The following is a 19,661-nucleotide window of genomic DNA, read 5'->3' on the forward strand; positions in this document are numbered from 1 at the left end:
CCTAATTAGCTTTGGAGCATATGCAGTATTATTTTTAGTATTGTTTTACAATGCCTTTGGTGAAAGAATCTTCTGGAATTTCCCCATTTACTCCTTGACAGCTCTGCAGTAGTTACTTGTTTTAGGCTTTTATTCTGTTTTACATTTGTAAGCAAATATATCAGAAACACATTTTTATTAGGCTGCAGTTGAGTGTTTAAGTCCATGAGTGAATCAGGTCTCAGACTTAAGCCTGGTTGCAACCTTCAAGATAGGAATGGTGTTGGTGGTGAATTTTTAAGCTTTTGTATCTCAGAAATGGACAAAGCTACAGCAGAAGTAAATGTGTGTGTCTGCACAGTGCATTGAGGCTCCACAAGAATTCCACCAGCTTTCTCCTCCAAATATCTGAAAAACAGCTTTTTTGAGAGCATCAACAGTGTGTTTTCATGCATTGGAGATTCTGGCCTCTGCTGAAGTCAGACTCGCTTTGGCTTCACTGAGGCGAGGAAATCAGCGGGGAGCAAAGCACCTCTTGCTCTCTCTGTTTCTCACACAGCCTGAAACAGCAGTCTTAATAATGATCTTTGTGTCTCAGCCTTCAGGGACCCTCTGTACTTGTCTGTGCATCTTCAGGGAACTGGAACAGCACACCGCCAGCTTGCAGCATTGTCTCTTGTGGGTCCCCTCCTGCCATCAAAGATGCGATCATAAATGGAAATAACTTTACGTTCGGAAGCACGGTCTCTTACACATGTAAGGAAGGGTATGTATATTCTTGCTACTGGATTAATACATGGGACAAGTAAAACTGGTGCAGTCCACCCAGGCTTACTGGCAAAGCTGTGTGCTCTGTTTCCTCATGACTTCATAACTGCTCATGAATTCATTTTCACTTCTCCTGTCTTGACTGTCTGGAAATTAAACGTGAAGGAGACGTTTTGTGGGCTGGCAGGTTAGTATGGGACACCAAGACATTTCCTAAGGTGGTCAGCTCCACATCAGCTGAATACTCCCTAGAAAAGAAGAATGGAGAGGAGTCAGAGGGCATGATAGATCAGTCTCTTGGACTAGTCCAGACCCAATTTTATCAAAGATATGGCTCCCCTTTGATGGTCTAGCATGAGTGTAACGCTGGCCTCTGATCCTGGAAGAACCTTTGCACGTGTATCTTTACAGCCTGTAAGCAGTTGCATTGAATTTCTTGAAACTGTTCTGTCCAAAAGCCAGAGTACATAGGAAAAGCTTTTGCAAGGTCAGGCTGTAAGTGACTGGAGGATTTTGTGCTTCTTGATGAAAAAGATAGATTAGGCAACAGCATTTTTTCTTGTAAACTAGTTTTGCAATATTATTTGAAACATCATTGAAATAAATCCTCCTTAGTCTGTTTTCTTGACCGTATTAAGATTCAAAAAGCTGTTTCTTTTTCCTGTGCAAGTATTTTAAATAGGATAGGATATCAACATTTAAAGAGGGTCACTGCTGTCTGTGTGACAATCGATAGAGTGGATAATATTAAGGATTGACACATAATTTCTCTGGAATCCAGTCACAAGGCTCTGAAAACGTATCCTACAGACAAGACAGAACACTTTTACAGAAGTTGCTGTCAAAATCTGACCAACCAGTTCCCAGCCTGAAGCTGGAGTTACTGGGACCTTTGGAATAGATATTGTTTCTTTGCTTTTGGTAAGAGACATTACAGAAAATTTAAAACTGAACAAAAGATGGTCAAAAATAACAAATTGCATGTTCAATCTGCAGGAATTTAAATTAGTTGATAAGCAGCAGGGAATAATGCCTGTCACTGCATCCCAGAGACAGAGTAAAGAAATGTAACTGCATTTAGAGTAATCACACAGTGGAACTTCGTTGTAAAATATTATATGTTTTTTAAATCAGGACTAAAAATATTTGCTTTTATATCAGTTTCTACAGTGTTTTTTTAGGAAGTTGTTACAAAATTGCTATGTGCATTATTGGCAACAGCATTTCTAGGATTCTCACCGAGGAGCTTCTTATTGTTTGCAAGTGTGAAAATAGATCAATACAGCTGACAACAGGAATCCAAAAGACTTTTACGGGCTTTTCATCTCTTCCTCCTCCCGTCAGTTCTGCTAGAGGGGAATACTTTCTGAGTGGGATAGGTTCTTTGAGGGTTGGACAGACTATCGCAGCACAATACTAGGTTTGTTGTAATAGCGAAATCAAAAGGGAAGTTCAGAAATGGTAATCAGATGGACAGACCAGAGAAGAGCATTATGCTCAAGGCCTTCTGAGTTCTCCCTTGTGAGATTCTCCATACCTCACCTGTGGACACGTTGGCTTTGGGATTTTATGTCTGAAATCGCTGTTGTAAAGAATCCTATTTGTTTATCTTCTTGGGTGCTAGCAAACTTGTTCTGCAGGGGCATCAGGAAACTGTACATTTGACAGTGCTTGCTTTTTTGACTCCCTGTGTGGTTTCCTTATCCACAGTTACACGTTAGATGGCCCTGCAACCATAGAGTGCTTAGCCAGCGGTGAGTGGAGCGTGAACCACCAGCAGTGCCTGGCAGTATCCTGTGATGAACCACCCCATGTGGAAAATGCATCGCCGCAGAGAGCCCACCGCCTCTTTGGTGATACCGCTTATTACTTCTGCTCGGATGGCTACAGCCTGGCCGATAACTCTCAGCTGCTTTGCAACGCAGAAGGGAAGTGGGTGCCTCCCGAGGGCAAGATGATGCCCCACTGCATAGCTGATTTCTGTGAAAAGCCGTCCACTGTCTCATATAGCATCCTGGAGTCCGTCAGCAAAGCCAGGTTCGCAGCGGGCTCCATCGTGAGCTTCAAGTGCATGGAAGGCTTCGTCCTGAACACTTCAGCCAAAATTGAGTGCCTTCGAGGGGGTCTCTGGAATCCTTCTCCATTGAGCATCCAGTGCATCCCAGTTCGCTGTGGAGAACCTCCCCACATTGCCAATGGCTATGCCAGTGGGGCCAACTACAGCTTCGGAGCAGTGGTGGCTTACAGCTGCAACAAGGGCTTTTACATCAAGGGGGAGAAGAAGCGGACCTGTGAGGCCACCGGCAACTGGAGTGGCAATTTGCCCACATGCCACCCAGTGTCCTGTGGAGAACCACCCCAGCTTGAGAATGGCTTTATTAAGGTATAAAATGAGTTCTCTCATCTGCCTGGTAGCATAGCACAGTGAATGTCTTCATAATTGATACTGTGTTGTATTTTTTTTCCTCTTCTATTTTGCTTTGCTGTTAAAGTTGTGGAAAGATGTGACTGGATGGAACAAATAAGCAGAGGGAAAAATGGGTGGATTTGTAGAAGAATCATGTTTAAAAAACACAGACACTTCTATGGTATTTCCTCTCGTAAAATGGGTTTTCAGTTAGGAAACTCAGGGCATAGTATTACAATCAATTGATTTCCTTGATACCTCACTCTTCACGTGTTCACTTCTTGGGTGGCTTTCCAAGAGCCATCTGGAGATGTATGACGTACTATTGCCAGTTCACAGGCCTTGCTCTTTTTACTGCTGTGAAAAATATTCAAATTTGAAATAGGTACATCACTTTGGGATAATTTCTCTGCTTTGGATGCAAGAACATTTATTTACTGAGGTCAGAGCTTGTCCTTTTTTCTGTCAAATTGCATTGCAACAATGCCTAAAATTAAAGATCTCCTTGTGGCAGCCCAAAGCTGTAAAACTACTCAATCTGTGTTAAGTAACCAGTTGCAGAGCTCATCCTGCAACTTCGAGGAGCTTCTCAGCTGCCTGCTCAGGACCCTCCAACTGCACACGTGGCACTTATAAAAGCCTCCTAGCAGTAGTACACCTGAAGGCTCCAGCCTTGAATACACCTGTAAACTAAGGAACCTGAGCGGCAATAGGGTAATAGTTTCCTAGCAGCTTCTCCCAATATGTTTATCTTCTGTCTTCCTGTCTGCATAACTTTTAACCTTACAGGTCAGGGAGGGAGAAAGCAGGAGGAAATACTTTCTAGATTTGTCTTTTAAGCCTTGAATTTTCTCTTTTCTTTTGATGTTGTGGTCAGATTCCCTGACAACAGAGTGCAGTATTTGAGGCAAGATGTGCTGTGCCTGTTACTTACGCTTGTTTCTTTGTAGACAGCCTTGACCGCTGCCTGGGATCCAGCTATAACCTAGAGTGAGAAAACAAAAGTAATGCTATCGTTCTCCCTGTGTGCCAGTCATGCATCTTCATTTCAGATATGTCTGTGTCTCATCTGTTTTACAGGAAACAACTGGGCGCTTCTTTGAGAACCAGGCCAATTATCAGTGCAAGTCTGGCTACCACCTGGTTGGGAGCTCGCTCTTTATCTGCCAAGCCAATCGGCAGTGGTACAGTGAATCACCTCCTCGCTGCGTTCCCCTCAGCTGTGGAAAGCCACCACCCATCCAGCATGGCTACTCCAAAGGAGAAACCTTTGATTTGGGCTCCAAAGTCGAGTTTTTCTGTGATGAAGGCTACGAGCTGATTGGAGATGTGTCTTGGACATGTCAGAAGTCTGGGAAATGGAACAAAAAGCAAAGCCCAAAGTGTGTGCCAACAAAATGTCCAGAACCACCCTTGGCAGAAAACCAGCTAGTCTTGAGGGAGGTGACTAACCAAGTTGGTGTCGTGCAGTTCTCCTGCAAAGAGGGTTATGTTTTGCATGGTTCCCCTGTGCTGAAATGCTTGCCCTCTCAACAGTGGAATGATTCCTTTCCCTTCTGCAAGGTCGTACAGTGTCCTGCACCTCCGTACATCCCCTTCAGCGACCCCTTGACTTCATCCCTTCTTTTTGGTAGCACTGTGAAGTACATCTGTGTGGATGGGTTTTTACTGAAGGGTGAATCTACTATCAGATGCCAGGCTGATGGCTCGTGGAGCTTGCCTTTGCCAGAATGTATTCCTGTGGAGTGCCCCCAGCCAGAAGAAATTCAAAATGGCATCGTTGATGTGCAGGGCCTCACCTTCCTCAGCACAGCTCTCTATACTTGTAAACCGGGCTTTGAACTGATGGGGAACACAACTATCCTCTGTGGAGAAGATGGGCAGTGGCTTGGAGGAAGGCCAGCTTGCAAACCCATTGAATGCCCAAGGCCTAAGAAGATCCTCAATGGCAAATACTCATTCACGAACTTCCACTATGGGCAGACTGTTAGGTATTCTTGTGACAGAGGCTTCCAGCTCCAAGGGGAGGAAACGCTGAGCTGCCTGGAGACAGGAGAGTGGAGCACAGATGTTCCCTCCTGCAAAGCCATAAATTGCCAGCCCCCTCAGCCTATCGAGAATGGCTTTGTGGAGGGTGCAGATTACAGCTACGGGGCCATGGTCATTTACAGCTGCGTGCCTGGCTTCCAGCTCTCTGGCCTCGCCATGCAGACGTGTGAAGAATCAGGCTGGTCTAGCTCCACTCCATCTTGCCTCCCCACCGACTGTGGCCTACCTCCTCACATTGATTTTGGGGAGTACGTGCAGGTGAGGCACGGGGAAAGACGCTCAGACCAGGAGGGCGTTACAGAGAGTCCCTCCCTTTCACACATGCTGCTGGCTGGCCATATGAAGGACTTCAAAAGCTCTTCGAAGGAGAACGGTGCAATGCAGCTGACCACTTTCTTGTTTGGAACTATCATTTTATACTCGTGTTACTCTGGCTATGAGCTCTTGGGAAACCCCATTCTAGCTTGCCAAGAAGATGGGGTCTGGAATGGCACTGCCCCCTCCTGTGTTTCCATAGAGTGCACAATGCCGTCACCTCCGGAGAATGGAGTTTTATATTTCACAGAGAACACGCTGGGTAGCGTGGTGCGGTACACCTGTAAGCCAGGGTTTACACTTGTTGGCTCGGACACGCGGCTGTGCTTGCCAAATCGGCAGTGGAGCAACAGTGCTCCGTACTGCAAAGCAGTAACATGCAGCTCACCCGCCCAGCTGATGAACGGGAGCATAAGGGGGGAAAACTACACGTATGGGAGCGTTGTCTACTATGAGTGTGATCCTGGCTACCAGTTAAATGGCCCCGCAGAGAGGAGGTGCCAAGAAAACCAGAAATGGGATGGCAGTGAACCGATTTGCATCCCCATTTCCTGCAGCCCACCGCCAGTTTTGGAGAACGGTCAAGTGTCTGGGGAGGAGTACACATTCCAGAGGCACACCGAGTATAGCTGCAATGCAGGTTTCCTGTTAGATGGGGACAGGAGTAGAGTCTGCCTTGCAAATGGGAGCTGGAGTGGAATTGCTCCAGTTTGCAAAGCTGTGACCTGCCCCGTGCCTCTGCCTCTTGCCAATGGGAGAATTATTGGCTCAGATTTTGGCTTTAGGAAGGAAGTGCAGTATCACTGCAACGAGGGATATAAACTGCAAGGAGCATCCACGCTTACCTGTCAGAGTGATGGTACCTGGGATTCAGAAGCTCCACGCTGTGAGCCAGTCATCTGTGGGCCTCCTGAAGACATCTCCCACGGCTTTCTGAACGGCTCAGACTTCACCTACGGGGAATTTGCCCAGTATGTGTGCTTTCCTGGCTATGAGCTGCATGGTAATCCTTCACGGCAATGTTTGTCCAATGGTTCCTGGAGTGGAAGCCTTCCATCCTGCCTCCCCTGTGAGTGTCCTGCACCACAGATCCAGAACGGGGTTGTCCTTGGTGAAGATTTCAGCTGTGGGAAAAGCGCCCAGTTTCAATGCCTGGAGGGCTTTAAACTGCTAGGGCCTTCCGAAATCACCTGTGAGGCAGCTGGCAGGTGGAGCTCTGGGTTTCCTCGGTGTGGGCAGATTTCCTGCGGCTCCCCACCCGTCATCCCCAACACGTTTATCAATGGGAGCAGCTCTGCAGATGAGAACACCATCGTATACACCTGCTTGACAGGTTTTGTCATGCGGGGGAGCCCAGAGCTGACTTGTGTGGAGACAGGTGTCTGGAAGAAGCCATACCCAAGCTGTGAGCTGCTAAGCTGTGGCCCACCACCTTCTGTCCCCAACGCAGAGGTTCTCGGGAACACTCATACCTATGGGAGCAAGGTCCAGTACAGGTAGGAACACTGCTGCCATTCTGTTTCCGTAGAGTCTTGTAAGCAATGAAGATGGGAAGTTTATACACCCTTTTTGGAAGACCTGGAAGAAAAGTTATGCCTTATCATATGCGTAGAGAGACAAAGCCCACATTCCCATGCCCATAAAAAATTTTATTTGGACCACTGATAAAACTCCAGCAAGGTATTTCAGCATGTTGGGCCGCACTCCTCCACCACCTTAGTTTCCTTTTCTTCTTTGCTTTCCTCCTCTCCACCTCTGACACTCTGCTCTGTAGGGCATTTTTATTTTTGTTATCCCTTTTGGCATGCCATTTACCTCTCCTTCCTGCTTCAGCTACCAAATGTAACACAGAAGGGCTGGTCTCCTGAAGTCCCATTTTCTGTACTGCAGCATTGCACTGTCGACAGGTGCTGTTGATGCAGTTACTCCTGTGTCATAAACAAGAAAAATGGGTTTCTGCTGGTTTCTTGGAGGGTGCACACTGCAGATCCTTTTCTCCAAGGTGAGGACTTCCTTGGCAGAAGGGGAGATTTTGGGCCGTAAAAACAATAAACAGTAGGGGGCAGAACTGTGAGATTGCATGTGGATGGGTTTAACAGAATCAGACATTGCTGTTCATCTTTAACAAGATGAAGGGGGTCTGCCAACCTACAACTAAACCCACTGCTGGCCAGACCCTGCAAGCCAGCTGAGTTGATCTTGGTGAAGCACTGCATGGCACAGAGTAAATCAGCCTGAAACTTCTAAGCAAGCAATCTGTGGTCAGCCTAAGGCTTGGTTTACTCTTGGAAGAAAATGAGATTGTCTTTAGAATTGTTGGCTGCAAATGGGATATCCAGCAATCGGGAATCAAGAAGCTGCAGTAGCATTTGGCACTCACAGTTTACTTAACCAAAAGCCCTCCTCACAAAGGGAATGGCAGGGACTGCACCAAGGCATTTGGTATTGTCTAAGCACTAAAGCTACCAACTCACTTTCATCAGTGGTGCTTCAGCAACATGAAGCAGCTGGAGATGAAGTCTGAAACTTCCAACTCTTGCAACAGAATAAACTCAGTCAAGGCATGCTTCTTGAAAGGTTCCTTTGAAATAAAAGAAAAGTCACCAGGTGTGCTTACGAACAAATAATGTTGAAAAATGTCTTTGTAACTTGTGGAGCAGTTTGTCCCTAGCTGTTTCCCTGTGCTCAGGTGTTAATACTCGGTTGCAGATGCCTGGAAGGTTACACAATGGTGACAGAGGTGGATGTATGCACTTGTCAGGAAGATGGACAGTGGTCTCCTCAAAGTATTTCCTGTTGCCCCAGAAAGTGTCCACTCCCAGGAAACATCACCCATGTAATAGTACTTGGGGACAACTTCACTGTGAATGCAAACATCACTTTGTCATGTGTAGAAGGCTATACTCTGGTGGGAGCGAGCACATCTACATGCAAGGTATAGTATTATCTGCACTGTTTTATTTTGCAGGCTCTGTTGAATTCAAGAGTCATCCTCTTACACTCATTAGCTTTTGGCTCTTTATTGCACACAACAAAAAAAATGCAAAGCATGTCCTGCAAAATATAATATATATGCCTTCTTGTTCACCAGTAAACACATAATAGACTTTCAGAACTGGAAATTAATAACTTCTTCTGTCAATAACTAATGCTGTCCTTCAGAAAAGCATTTCTTTTGTCACATTTAGGAGAGTAAATCATGAATCATTTTTACTGGATTAGTACTTTTTGTAAGCAAAGGATCTCCTCTTCACTCTTACAAAGATTTGTTGAAGTAAGAGCAATTGTGTTTGATGCTTGTCTGTTCAGGTATTAGACCTCCTTTAGGACCTGGGCAGGCAGCTGAAGCACTTAGTCATAGTATGAGACTTTCAGCCAAGAGAAAAGTACAGAAAACATGGAACTGAGCACCTGCAGTTTCATTCCACTCCTGATGGGTTCCTGAACTATCAGATGACCTTGTATAAGTGAACTTGCTTTTCAGGTTTCTATTTCCCCTTTTATATTTTGTTCCTTCTGTCTTTCAATGCTGGGCATTCCTTTCATAGCTGAGCTCCAGTTTTTGTTGACGTCTACTTATATTACTGAGTTTCTTTAAAGATTTCACAGATAGTATTACATTAACTACATCAGTATGCCCACAGCTATTGGATGTTTCTGCTACAATTTTCCTAACTTTTTCATTTAGATACGAATTTAGCATATGGACTGATGCATTCACACTTTTTAATCCCGCTTATTTTTCAGGAGAGTGGTGTTTGGGTGCCAGTGTTTTCTGATGACATCTGTGTTCCTGTGTCATGTGGGACCCCAGAATCTCCAGAGCACGGATTTGTGGTTGGCACCAAATTCAATTATAAAGACGTGGTTCTTTATAAATGCGATCCTGGCTATGAATTACAAGTAAGCAAGCTCAATCTCTAGCACTCCAGAGCTTTAGTTGTCCGTTCTTCCCTGTTCTGACATAATGACTGTGAGAATGTATTATGCCTGCTCCATATGGATATATTTCCTTAGCTGCTATAGAAGTTCAATATCTGCTTTTGTTGTTGTCTATAGAATGCTCATGGTATGTCTGAGGTATTACCTGAATTAGTTAACAGTACAACTGAAGCAAATATAAGCATCCTCTTCAAAGGCACGTATTCAGCAAACACCTTTCAGTGTTGTTGTTTTTTATAGCTGAAGTTTATTTCAATCCTCAAAGTACAGCTTTTTTTCTGTGCATAATTATACATACTTGTGACCATAAATCATGGAAGAGTAAATTTCTCGCATGTGCTCTCTTGAGCTCGCTCTCTGTTCTCAGTTAGATCATCTTCTTCCCTTTTCCAGTCCCATAATATTCCAAGCTCTATGTCTTCTGCATTCTGCCTTCAAAACTCAAAGCTCCTGATAAATGGCACTGCCCTCAGTTCTGTGATATTGCTAGATGATTTGGAAGTGTTTTGTCTTCTTTGATAAAACAAAGATATTGCAGTTTGTTTAATGGCAGCTTTATTCCCTGGTGTAGATGTGAACAAAGTCCTTTCCTGTCTATTGTTTTTACTATGAGCATTGGGCTATTGTTCCTTGCTGAGCTCTGGAGCGCTACTGATACCCAGTTGTCGGGACTCATGCTAGCCAATTCATAGCAGCCTCATTTTCAAAATCACAGTGAGTTCAGAAATGAAAATTCATTGCTGAGGTACAGCATGGCCTTCACCATCCCCAGGTGATGGCAGGATGTGGGACAATCCTGTCCAGATGTATGAGGTAGCAATGACAGGTGCTGTCTCTTAACTCTGCACTTCATGAGTACCAAACAAAATGCAGAATCGTGCTTCATTCATGCAGTGGTGACTGATAATAAATACAAACTTCATACACCCAGACAGGATTGCATTCAGTTGGTCTCTCAGTATATATAAAAAGAAGAGTTTAGAGAATTCACGGGTAACAATAAATCTAATTTCCAGACAGAAACAGGGACAGAGAGGACAGATATGTAGAATTGCTCTATTTTTGGTGGTAGTAAACCAGTGCTTTTGTATAGTGAAAAAGATCGATGTGTGCTTTGTAGGCCAGCTTCGCCACCTAGTGTCAGTGTGTTTCCCTCTTGTTAGAGGTCCTGTGTTTTTATCTCCAGAAAGAAAATACATTGGCTGTAATGCCTGGTGAAAAGAACGCAAGTTAGATTTTCATTAAGTGAGTACTGGAAGGAGAAAACGTGCCATCATGACAATTTCTGGGAACAAGAATGGCAAAACTGACAAAAACAGTGATACTCCAGGGAGAAGGACAAGGAAACTGACTGACCCACTAGCATTTGGTTTGTAAACAGTACCCTGCAGTTTGCAGGAAGGAGTTCTAGCCTAAACTCTCCTCATCAGCTTGGGCTACAAGCATTTAATTCTGTCTTTATGTGGGTATATGTACCCGTTGGGAAGACATGCTGGCCTTGCTGTATACCAGAGCTGTTGGGAAAAAAAAAGGATTGCTAACTGAAGCTGTTCTTTGAGCAATGTCTCTTGTTTTGTAGGGTGATACGGAACGGACCTGCCAAGAAGACAAGCTTTGGAGTGGCACAGTGCCAGCATGCAGAAGTATGTTCCATCTGAGTTTGTCACTTGATGAATTTGGTCGAGGGTGCTTTTAGCCTGAAGACACTTGTGGTCATTTTGCCCAATTTATAACTCATACTGTCTTCATATGTCTAAAAATTGTCAGTAAGTACCACTGATAGCACACTGGGAGACGTGCAGAATTGCTGGTGTGCACAGGTACCTGTGTTAAGGAAATCACTACAACTTTCCACTGCTGTGCCCCTGTACCTCTAAGAAAGCTGGGCAAACAGGTAGCAAAGGGGTTGTTGTTCAATCCTTCCGTTTACGTATACTTTACTTCAGACATAGGGCTGCATGCTTAGAGGAGCCTTTGACACATTCCTTCTGTTGTTTCAGCTTTTTGCATCTTTAGATAAGTTTAATGGAAATTGTTAATGATGTTAAGAAGTTTAAACATTTTCTATTAACTGCGTGGTTAAATAAGATGAGGTACAGGGGGTTCAGAGAAACAGCAGAGTTTCTCTGAAACTACACAAAAAAAGAGTAGCAATGACAACCTGAAGAGCTGTTGTCTTGTATCAGGTTATTGATACAAGAGATTACGGTCATATTACTTTAACAGATTATTGTCCATCTTGGAAGAGTAATACCCGAAATTTAAACAATGCTGCCATTTGAGGTCATGGTTTCTCAGGTTGCTAAGAACCTTTGCTAAGAACCTAAGAACCACAGTTGCCCAGAGCTGTGGATACTCAACATCCTGAACTGTAGCTCTATGGATGCTCATTTTCAAAGGTACTTCAGCTCTGTGTGATGTCTGATTCCCTCTGCCTGCAGTGCCAAAACAGAAGCTGTCAACAGAAATACTTACATGGAGTTCAGCTGTTGGCTTCAAGGCCTCCTGCAAATAAAGTCACAATGGATTTTGTCTTTGAGCAGTATCTGAGGGCACCAAATATTATCCTGCTGCTGTTCTGCTACTCAGGAGCAAAAAAGCTGGGAATGCCCATATAAACACAGTGTTCTTTCCCTGTTTGTCAGGGTAAAAATCGTGGAGGAGCTAGAAGCAGGACAGGCTGTATGCACTGGGTCTGGAGTATATTTCCTATGTTACAGTGGTATCATGTGGGCCCCCAGAGGAGATAGAAAATGGATCTGTTCAGGGAGAGGAGTTCTTGTTTGGCAGTGAGGTTTTTTACAGCTGCAACCCTGGTTTTGAACTACAGGGACCAAGCCAAAGGATTTGCCACGTTGACAAAAAGTGGAGCCCCTCTGTTCCTTTATGCAGGAGTAAGTAGCAAGCACAGCGACACGGTGGCAGTTTCCCAGGAGGGTCAGGAAACTAACTGGCATCGTACTTTTGCTGTCTTCCACCTGATCTCCTGCTCCATTTGGGGGTGTAACAGGAGGAGCCAGCAGAAAAGCCAGCTGAGAGGTTCTCACCAGCAGCTCCTCTCCCATCTGAAGGGAGCTCCTCTTGACATGAGAAAATGAACAACCATAGAGCTGTGCTCAGGTTACTAGAGGAGTGCGGCCTGCTCTATTTCATTTGCTTTGCACTGTGGGTTGCAGGGCCTTGAACACCATGCACTGAGGTGATTTGTCTCTGTAATGTCAAGGCTAATATGTGTTGGTCCCTGGTATGTCTGGAGATCAAGACTCTGCTCCTTAGGATCAAATCTTGGTCCTGTGAAGCAGAAGGTGATTAATTGCAGGAGCAGGATCTATGACTTATTTCATACAAGTTATAAATAAAATCCTCAAATTTTGCAATTTCTACCAATAAATTATTTTCCATCTTTTCATGGTGATGTCATAGTCCTACTGCCTGTATTCCTTTCTCTTAGCTTTGACCAATTTGCATGGTCTGTGCCATAAGGACAGGACAGGGGACAAGATCTTCCTTAACTTCTGTCATTTTTCTTGGGGACATCCTGAGGTCGTCTTTCACTGTACAGGGAGCAGAGAAGTCTGGAGATGCATCCTCTGGGTTAGTCAGAAGAAATATTCTGGGTCGCTGGATCACTGATCACTTACAACACTGTCAGATACACCAGGGCAGGGTCTCTCTCAGGTGTCTGCAGCCTGAACCCCAGGAGAGAGGGCAAGCAAGGCATTACATAACCTTTCTCATGTCGTACTTCACAGATTCTTTCTTCCCATCTTTCCTTTAATTCAGTCTGTGAGTAGAACTGAATAGTAGTCTGTGAGTAGTCTGTGAGCCAGACAGAATGGGCTTTGTTGTTTGTATAAAACCAAAATTTTTTCTTCTCTTATAGGAATTACTTGTGGGCTGCATCCTTCGGTAGAAAAAGCAGAGGCCATTTCTACAGGAAGCACGTACAGAAGCAACGTAACCTTTGTGTGCAGCGCTGGGTATCACCTTGTTGGACCCCAGAATATCACATGTCTTACCAATGGGAGCTGGAGTAAACCTTTACCATCGTGTGAAGGTAAACATTTGGTGTCGTGGCCTGGCACGTTCTGATCTGGGATAAGCAGTACCTCCCCCCACGTGCATGTATATCACATAATCCAGGGAGTAAGCTGCTTTCTGGAAGCAATTCTGTAATGTGTGTTAAAAATTGTGCATGATAAATGAAACATCTCAAAAGGAACAGTGCCTATTACCAAACCATAAGGAGGTTTAGACATCATCTTTCCTTAGGTCTTCATCTGCAGTTTTACAATCTTAGTGAGAGATGACACTGCTTATCATCTGAGAAAATCGAACCATTAACTAAAGTTGATGGACTGTGAGGACATGAAATTTCTCCCAGCAGCCTTCTGAAGTCAGTTGCTACTTTGATATTCTTCCTCTGAATTTTGGGCCCCAAACCCAGCAACAGGATTGTCTCAAGGACAATATCAGCAGCTCTGCCTTTATCTCCACTCTCCTCACTTGAATAAATGCTGTGAGTGAACGATGTACCATTTTGCACTTTAGTGCTTTCATATGCTCCCTCGGTAGGTCCTGTAGCTTATGCCAAGCAGATTAAGTGTCGAGCAAGAAGTGTCTGTGTCATACAGAGTGTCATACAGAGTTGGTGGAAGCAAGGCTGTCAACATAAAAATGGAACAAAAACTTAAGGTCCCAAACATGACCAGATAGCCACTGTTGTTGGATGACTCTGTTCAACGTATAAAGTGTATAGAAGCATAGTAAATTCCAGTATCATTAAGTATGAGTGTTCTCCTTTCCTGGCCTTTTAGCTATGAAAAGGCAAAGTCTGGGCTTCACGCTATTCCTTTCCTTTCAGAAGTACATTTGTCCATTTTTTGCTCATCTCACTTCCTTGGGCTGTCTGCCTGCTGGCTTCAGAAACACAGCAGAGAATCTTGAGGGGAGCAATTAGAAATTTAAGTGTCAGCACCTTCCATCAAACCCATCCTGCATCTCATCTGGTATTTCTTGTCTGTCAAAAAAGGAGGTTGCAAAGGGCTGCAAGTTTCTGAGGTCTCTCTTAGCAGTGAGAAGGAACCATCTCCATGTTCTGCCCTACAAAACCCCAGTACGAGGCCATAAATGTGTCCTTCCCTGTCTCTGCCAAATGTTGCTGACCTGATAAACGTGTGGCTGTGGCTTTTCTCTATCACTGGGAGGAGCTCCTTCCCTGACTTGACTGCGGTGCCTTACTGGGGCTACTGAACTGTCCCTCAATGCTCTTCATGGTTTATTAGTCTGTGGCTGCTACTTTAAACATACTGTGTGAGTAACTCAGGAACTGTTGGAAGTCCAGGTCTGATATCAAGCTGAGTTAATGAGAGCTCTTCCTTTGCAGAGACCAGATGCAAAGTTCCACTTTCCTTGCTGAATGGGAAGGCGATTTATGAAAACAATACAGTTGGCAGTACTATAGCATATTTCTGCAAGAGAGGATACAGCTTGGAAGGAGAACCTGCAGCAGAGTGCACAAGGGATGGAAGATGGAGCAATCCCTTGCCTCTCTGTAAACGTGTGTGTTTGCTTTGTAATGAAAAAGAGGTCTCAACTTTTAAGCATTAAAGGCTAGGTTGCTCTTCATTTAAGCCGACAGTAATTGAGAGCAACTTCTGCAGATATTTGTGGAGATGCACTGTAATTTTCTTCTGGAGTGGCCATGAGCAGAATTTGTCACTCATAGTTTAAAAAATTGGTTTGACCCGCATTAGGAGATACATTGGTGTGCATCCTGTTTTTACAAAGGAACAAAGGAAGCAGTTGCTGAGAGATGTTAAAGCATTATCTTGTCTGAGTGTATTTTTCTGACAGTAAAATAACAAGCTGTGTTCTGCATAACTCCCTTTAGTTGGAAAGCTGACATTAAATGGAGTCGATTGGATTCAGCCATTTGATATATGAGGAGCAGGTGAGAGAAAGGCATTTGTTCAGCCTTTGGAAGAGATGGCAAGGACTGACCTTATCGTTGTCTGCAAATGACTACTGGCAGGGTGTAAATAAAAAAGAAAGACTCCTTTCAGAGGGGCTCAGTGGTAGGGTGTGAAGGAGTGGACCCAAGCTGCAACAAAGGAAGGTCCAATTAAGTGTTTGAGGAAACTTTTCACTATGATAGCAGTCAAATTCTGGAACAGGGTTCCTGCAGAGGATGAGAAATGTCCATCCTCAGACATACTCAGATGTCAGCTGTACAAGGCCTAGAGCAGCCTGACTTAGTTGGTCCTGCTTTGAAAAGAAGGTTGGACTAAATGTCTATATAAATTATCCTGTGATTCTATGAAACAGCATCTTATACACGTGTATACCGTGCATGCACAGCCACAGTAGCCATCATTGTTGCTGTATCTGTTTGTAACTACTTCTAAGATCTACTCTTGTCTCAAGGTAGTAATTGAGACATTTTAGCTTTTGTACAACAAAGGACTCAGAGGATTTTAGTTTGAGGAATGTGGCATTAATCTGTGCTGCAGGTAAGGTCCAGCCTTTTCCACATTCATGGTGAGAGCAGTAAACCATGCAATAAGACCTCAGCAAGCTTGCAGGCAGTAATAAATAAGGTTATCAGAGAAATTCAGAACTCTAATGTCTCTACGCAAACACCTGGATTTTATGCTGTTTTCTATTGATCCAGGCTCTCAGAACAAGGAGTGGAATAAGTTTGACTCTTTTTAAAAGTGGAGTAGGTCTCACTTTTTTATATAAAGGCTATGATAACCAGGAAGGACAGGAGAGAATGGTGTGATTGTAACATATGATACTCCCCACTTAAGTCCTTAAGTATGTCTTCCACTGACTTCAACAGAGTATTTAGGAAGTCATGTGACAGCAGAGAATCAAATCTTTTAACATTATTTTATAACCCAAATCTCGTAACTTTTCATCAAATTACAAATAGGACTTGTGAGTAGCATCCATTTCTATTGCTCTTCATATGATCTGATTTTGAAATTTGCAGAAATAAAGTTCTCTCTTTCTTCCTTCCTTTCCTCTCTTTTTCCTTCCTCTTCCCTCGCACCTTTTCTTTGAACAGCAAACCCTTGCCCTGTGCCTTTCATAATCCCAGAGAACGCCCTTCTCTCCGAGGTGGATTTTTATGTTGGGCAGAATGTCTCCATCAGGTGCAGGGAAGGCTACCAGCTGAAAGGGCAGGCTGTGATCACCTGCAATGCTGATGAGACTTGGACTCCAACAACGGCTAAGTGCGAAAGTAAGTACAGGTGTTGGGGTTCTGCCAGGACACGGTCTGCCTCTGTAGGGCTGGTGGCACGTCTGTGTCACACAGGAGGGTAACAGCACAGACGTATTGGCAGAGCTCTCTAGCTGCCTGGCAGAGAAGGACCTGGGAGTATTGGTTGGTAGTGGGCTGAATATGAGCCAGCAGTGTGCTCAGGTGGCCAAGAAGGCCAACAGCATCCTGGCTTGTATCGGAAGCAGTGTGACCAGCAGGGCTAGGGAAGTGATTGTCCCCCTGTACTCAGCTCTGGTGAGGCCGCACCTCGAGTACTGTGTTCAATTTTGGGCCCCTCGCTACAAGAAGGACATGGAGGTGCTCGAGCAAGTCCAGAGAAGGGCGACAAAGCTGGTGAGGGGCCTGGAGAACAAGTCCTATGAGGAGCAGCTGAGGGAGCTGGGCTTGTTCAGCCTGGAGAAAAGGAGGCTCAGGGGTGACCTTATCGCTCTCTACAGGTAAAGGAGGCTGTAGCGAGGTGGGGGTTGGTCTGTTCTCCCATGTGCCTGGTGACAGGACGAGGGGGAACGGGCTAAAGTTGTGCCAGGTGAGGTGTAGGTTGGATGTTAGGAAGAACTTATTTACCGAAAGGGTTGTTAGACATTGGAATGGGCTGCCCAGGGAAGTGGTGAAGTCACCATCCCTGGAGGTCTTTAAAAGACGTTTAGATGTAGAGCTTAGGGATATGGTTTAGTGGAGGACTGTTAGCGTTGGGTCAGAGGTTGGACTCGGTAATCTTGGAGGTCTCTTCCAACCTAGATGATTCTGTGAATCTGTGATAAAGAACAGAGTTTTTATCTACAATTGTCCTATGGAGAGCTGGGTTGCTTCTAGAGACCCTGGCTCTTAAAAGCTGTATAAAAGAGCTATATCTTCTTTCTAAGAGAGTTATTTCAGGAAGAAGACCCAGAATATGTCTACAAATTGATGCCCTAGATGCACTCATGCTACTGGCCTTTAGGTTCTGCTGTAATTTTCTTTTCCATTTACCTTTTGCAAGCAATGCAGCTGGGCTTGATTATTGCATACCCGGAATGATTCCAGTGAGATTATGTTGAGACAAGGGCTGTAGGGAGAGGTGTTCCTTCATTGTATTCATTGACACTGATACAAGGCATGAAGTCATTTTTCAGGCTTTTTGGCTTCTTAGAAGCGGTATTGATTAGTTGCATCACTTCCCCCTGCAAACCCAGTCTCATGTATTTCCTAGGACCATCTGAAAGTTTCTGCGCTGTCTGGTAGATATAGTCATTGTTGCATTACTTAAAATTGCTGTTGCCGGTCTTCTCCATGCTTTGGTCTTCTCCATGCTTGCTGGCACGCACGTGGGAGTACATACAGTTTCACCCTGTGGGTACCTGCACTGTGGAGAAGCCCTGAATTTTCATCAGAGGTGTCTTAGCATCTCCTGAGTCCTGCGGGCAAAGCACGGAGTTGGAAAACATGTCATGCAGGCATTGTAGCTCACCAGCCTCTGGGTGATTTCTTTTGTTTAGAGATATCTTGCGGGCCCCCAGCTCACATAGAGAATGCTCTCATCCATGGTAGCTTCTATCAGTATGGAGACGTGATCACCTATTCCTGCTACAGTGGCTACATGCTGGAGGGGCCCCTGCGAAGCATTTGCCTAGAAAATGGAACATGGACAACACCACCTACCTGCAAAGGTAAGTAGTTTTTTGAAGTAAAGTATTTCTTAACTAGCCATAAGCATGGAGGTGTCATCCTAGCTGCAGCAGAAACAAAAGCCAAATTCTTGCTGGTTTCAATGCAGCTGTGATTTCGCCCCAGGCATTTTAAGTGCAGGGTGTCACTTTTTATTTCCGGGTAAAAAAGAGGACTTCCTGAATTTTTCTCTCTAGTCCTTGCTAACCCTATGGTTTCTCTTCCTACAGTGTTGTATCCCACACTTTAGATTCTCTTTGCCACATCTTTTGTAAGAAGGATACAGAACTAACTAGTCATCTTGTTGACATGCTAGGCTGTTTCAAATAAAGCACTCCTGGTCATTTTTTCAAGCACTGCATAAAAGACAAGTAGGAGATCAAATGGGTGCCTTACCTTTCCATCCTTGACTTCTATAAATTACAGAATTAACTGTTTCACACTGAAGATTCATATAAAGTATCAATTTAAGCAGAAAATGGGGGAAACCAACACAGAACATAGACAAACTATACAGTTAAAAACAGAGATAAGAATATTCGAGCCCTAACTGAAAACAAAGGGTAAGGCATAGCAAAAGTGTCCGAAGGTCACACAGTTGTCATGGAGGAGACCTTGACATCTGCCATTTCCCCACCAGGAACTTGACTAGCCCTCCTGCTGCCGGCTCACTATGTAGCTGTGTGAGTTAGCTGCAGCCTGAAATCTTACCTCAGATAGTGTTACAGCCATTACAATATGAACTGAGCCTGAGGTGTTCTGTTCAGAAAAATGAGCATTAGAAGTCACATTCCCAAAGCTCGAGAATTCCTGCAGAAGAGAAGAGGTGCCAGAACATTGATCTGGGAACATCAGAGTCGCAATCGAAGTTGTCAGGTCTGCCTCTGCTCTTGCAAGTGTCTCAGCATCCCATGTCTAAAATTGAAGCAGAAATACTTCCTTCCTCCATCGCCATCTTTCTGTTTGGATCAGAAACCCCTTGGTGCTGGAGGTTTCTATACAGTGCTTAGCCTGAGTAACCAGGGTCCCTTTGGTAGTGTTTTTTTGTTGTTGAATTCTGCCAACAAAACATGAATGTCAAGACCCAGATAATTTGAGTTGCCCTCCTGTGTGAAAGCAGGCACTCTGTTAAAATGCCAAATGCAATAGCTAAAATTTCCTTGCCTAAAAAATCACAGATTGGCAGGTTGTTTTGAGAAGGCACATTGCCTTCTGAAGTGGAATTGTAACTCCTGAGCATTACAGGAATAGAGAAGCTGCTTCTGA

At 44.4% G+C, this 19,661-nt stretch overlaps 1 protein-coding gene across 1 annotated transcript in view; it reads left to right on the forward strand.

Annotated features, from left to right (window-relative positions):
* SVEP1 (sushi, von Willebrand factor type A, EGF and pentraxin domain containing 1) overlaps positions 1–19,661 on the forward strand; it is a 101,033-nt gene that overhangs the window by 70,729 nt on the left and 10,643 nt on the right. The window contains exons 35-45 of the mRNA XM_084305623.1: positions 578–745; positions 2,458–3,130; positions 4,235–7,014; positions 8,228–8,453; positions 9,266–9,421; positions 11,040–11,103; positions 12,181–12,354; positions 13,344–13,517; positions 14,847–15,020; positions 16,533–16,709; positions 18,227–18,397. Coding sequence (XP_084161749.1) covers positions 578–745; positions 2,458–3,130; positions 4,235–7,014; positions 8,228–8,453; positions 9,266–9,421; positions 11,040–11,103; positions 12,181–12,354; positions 13,344–13,517; positions 14,847–15,020; positions 16,533–16,709; positions 18,227–18,397 — 4,937 coding nt within the window. The remainder of the gene's footprint in view (positions 1–577; positions 746–2,457; positions 3,131–4,234; positions 7,015–8,227; positions 8,454–9,265; positions 9,422–11,039; positions 11,104–12,180; positions 12,355–13,343; positions 13,518–14,846; positions 15,021–16,532; positions 16,710–18,226; positions 18,398–19,661) is intronic.

The sequence above is a fragment of the Netta rufina genome (assembly GCF_964035555.1).
Source record: "Netta rufina genome assembly, chromosome: Z".
NCBI lineage: Eukaryota > Metazoa > Chordata > Aves > Anseriformes > Anatidae > Netta > Netta rufina.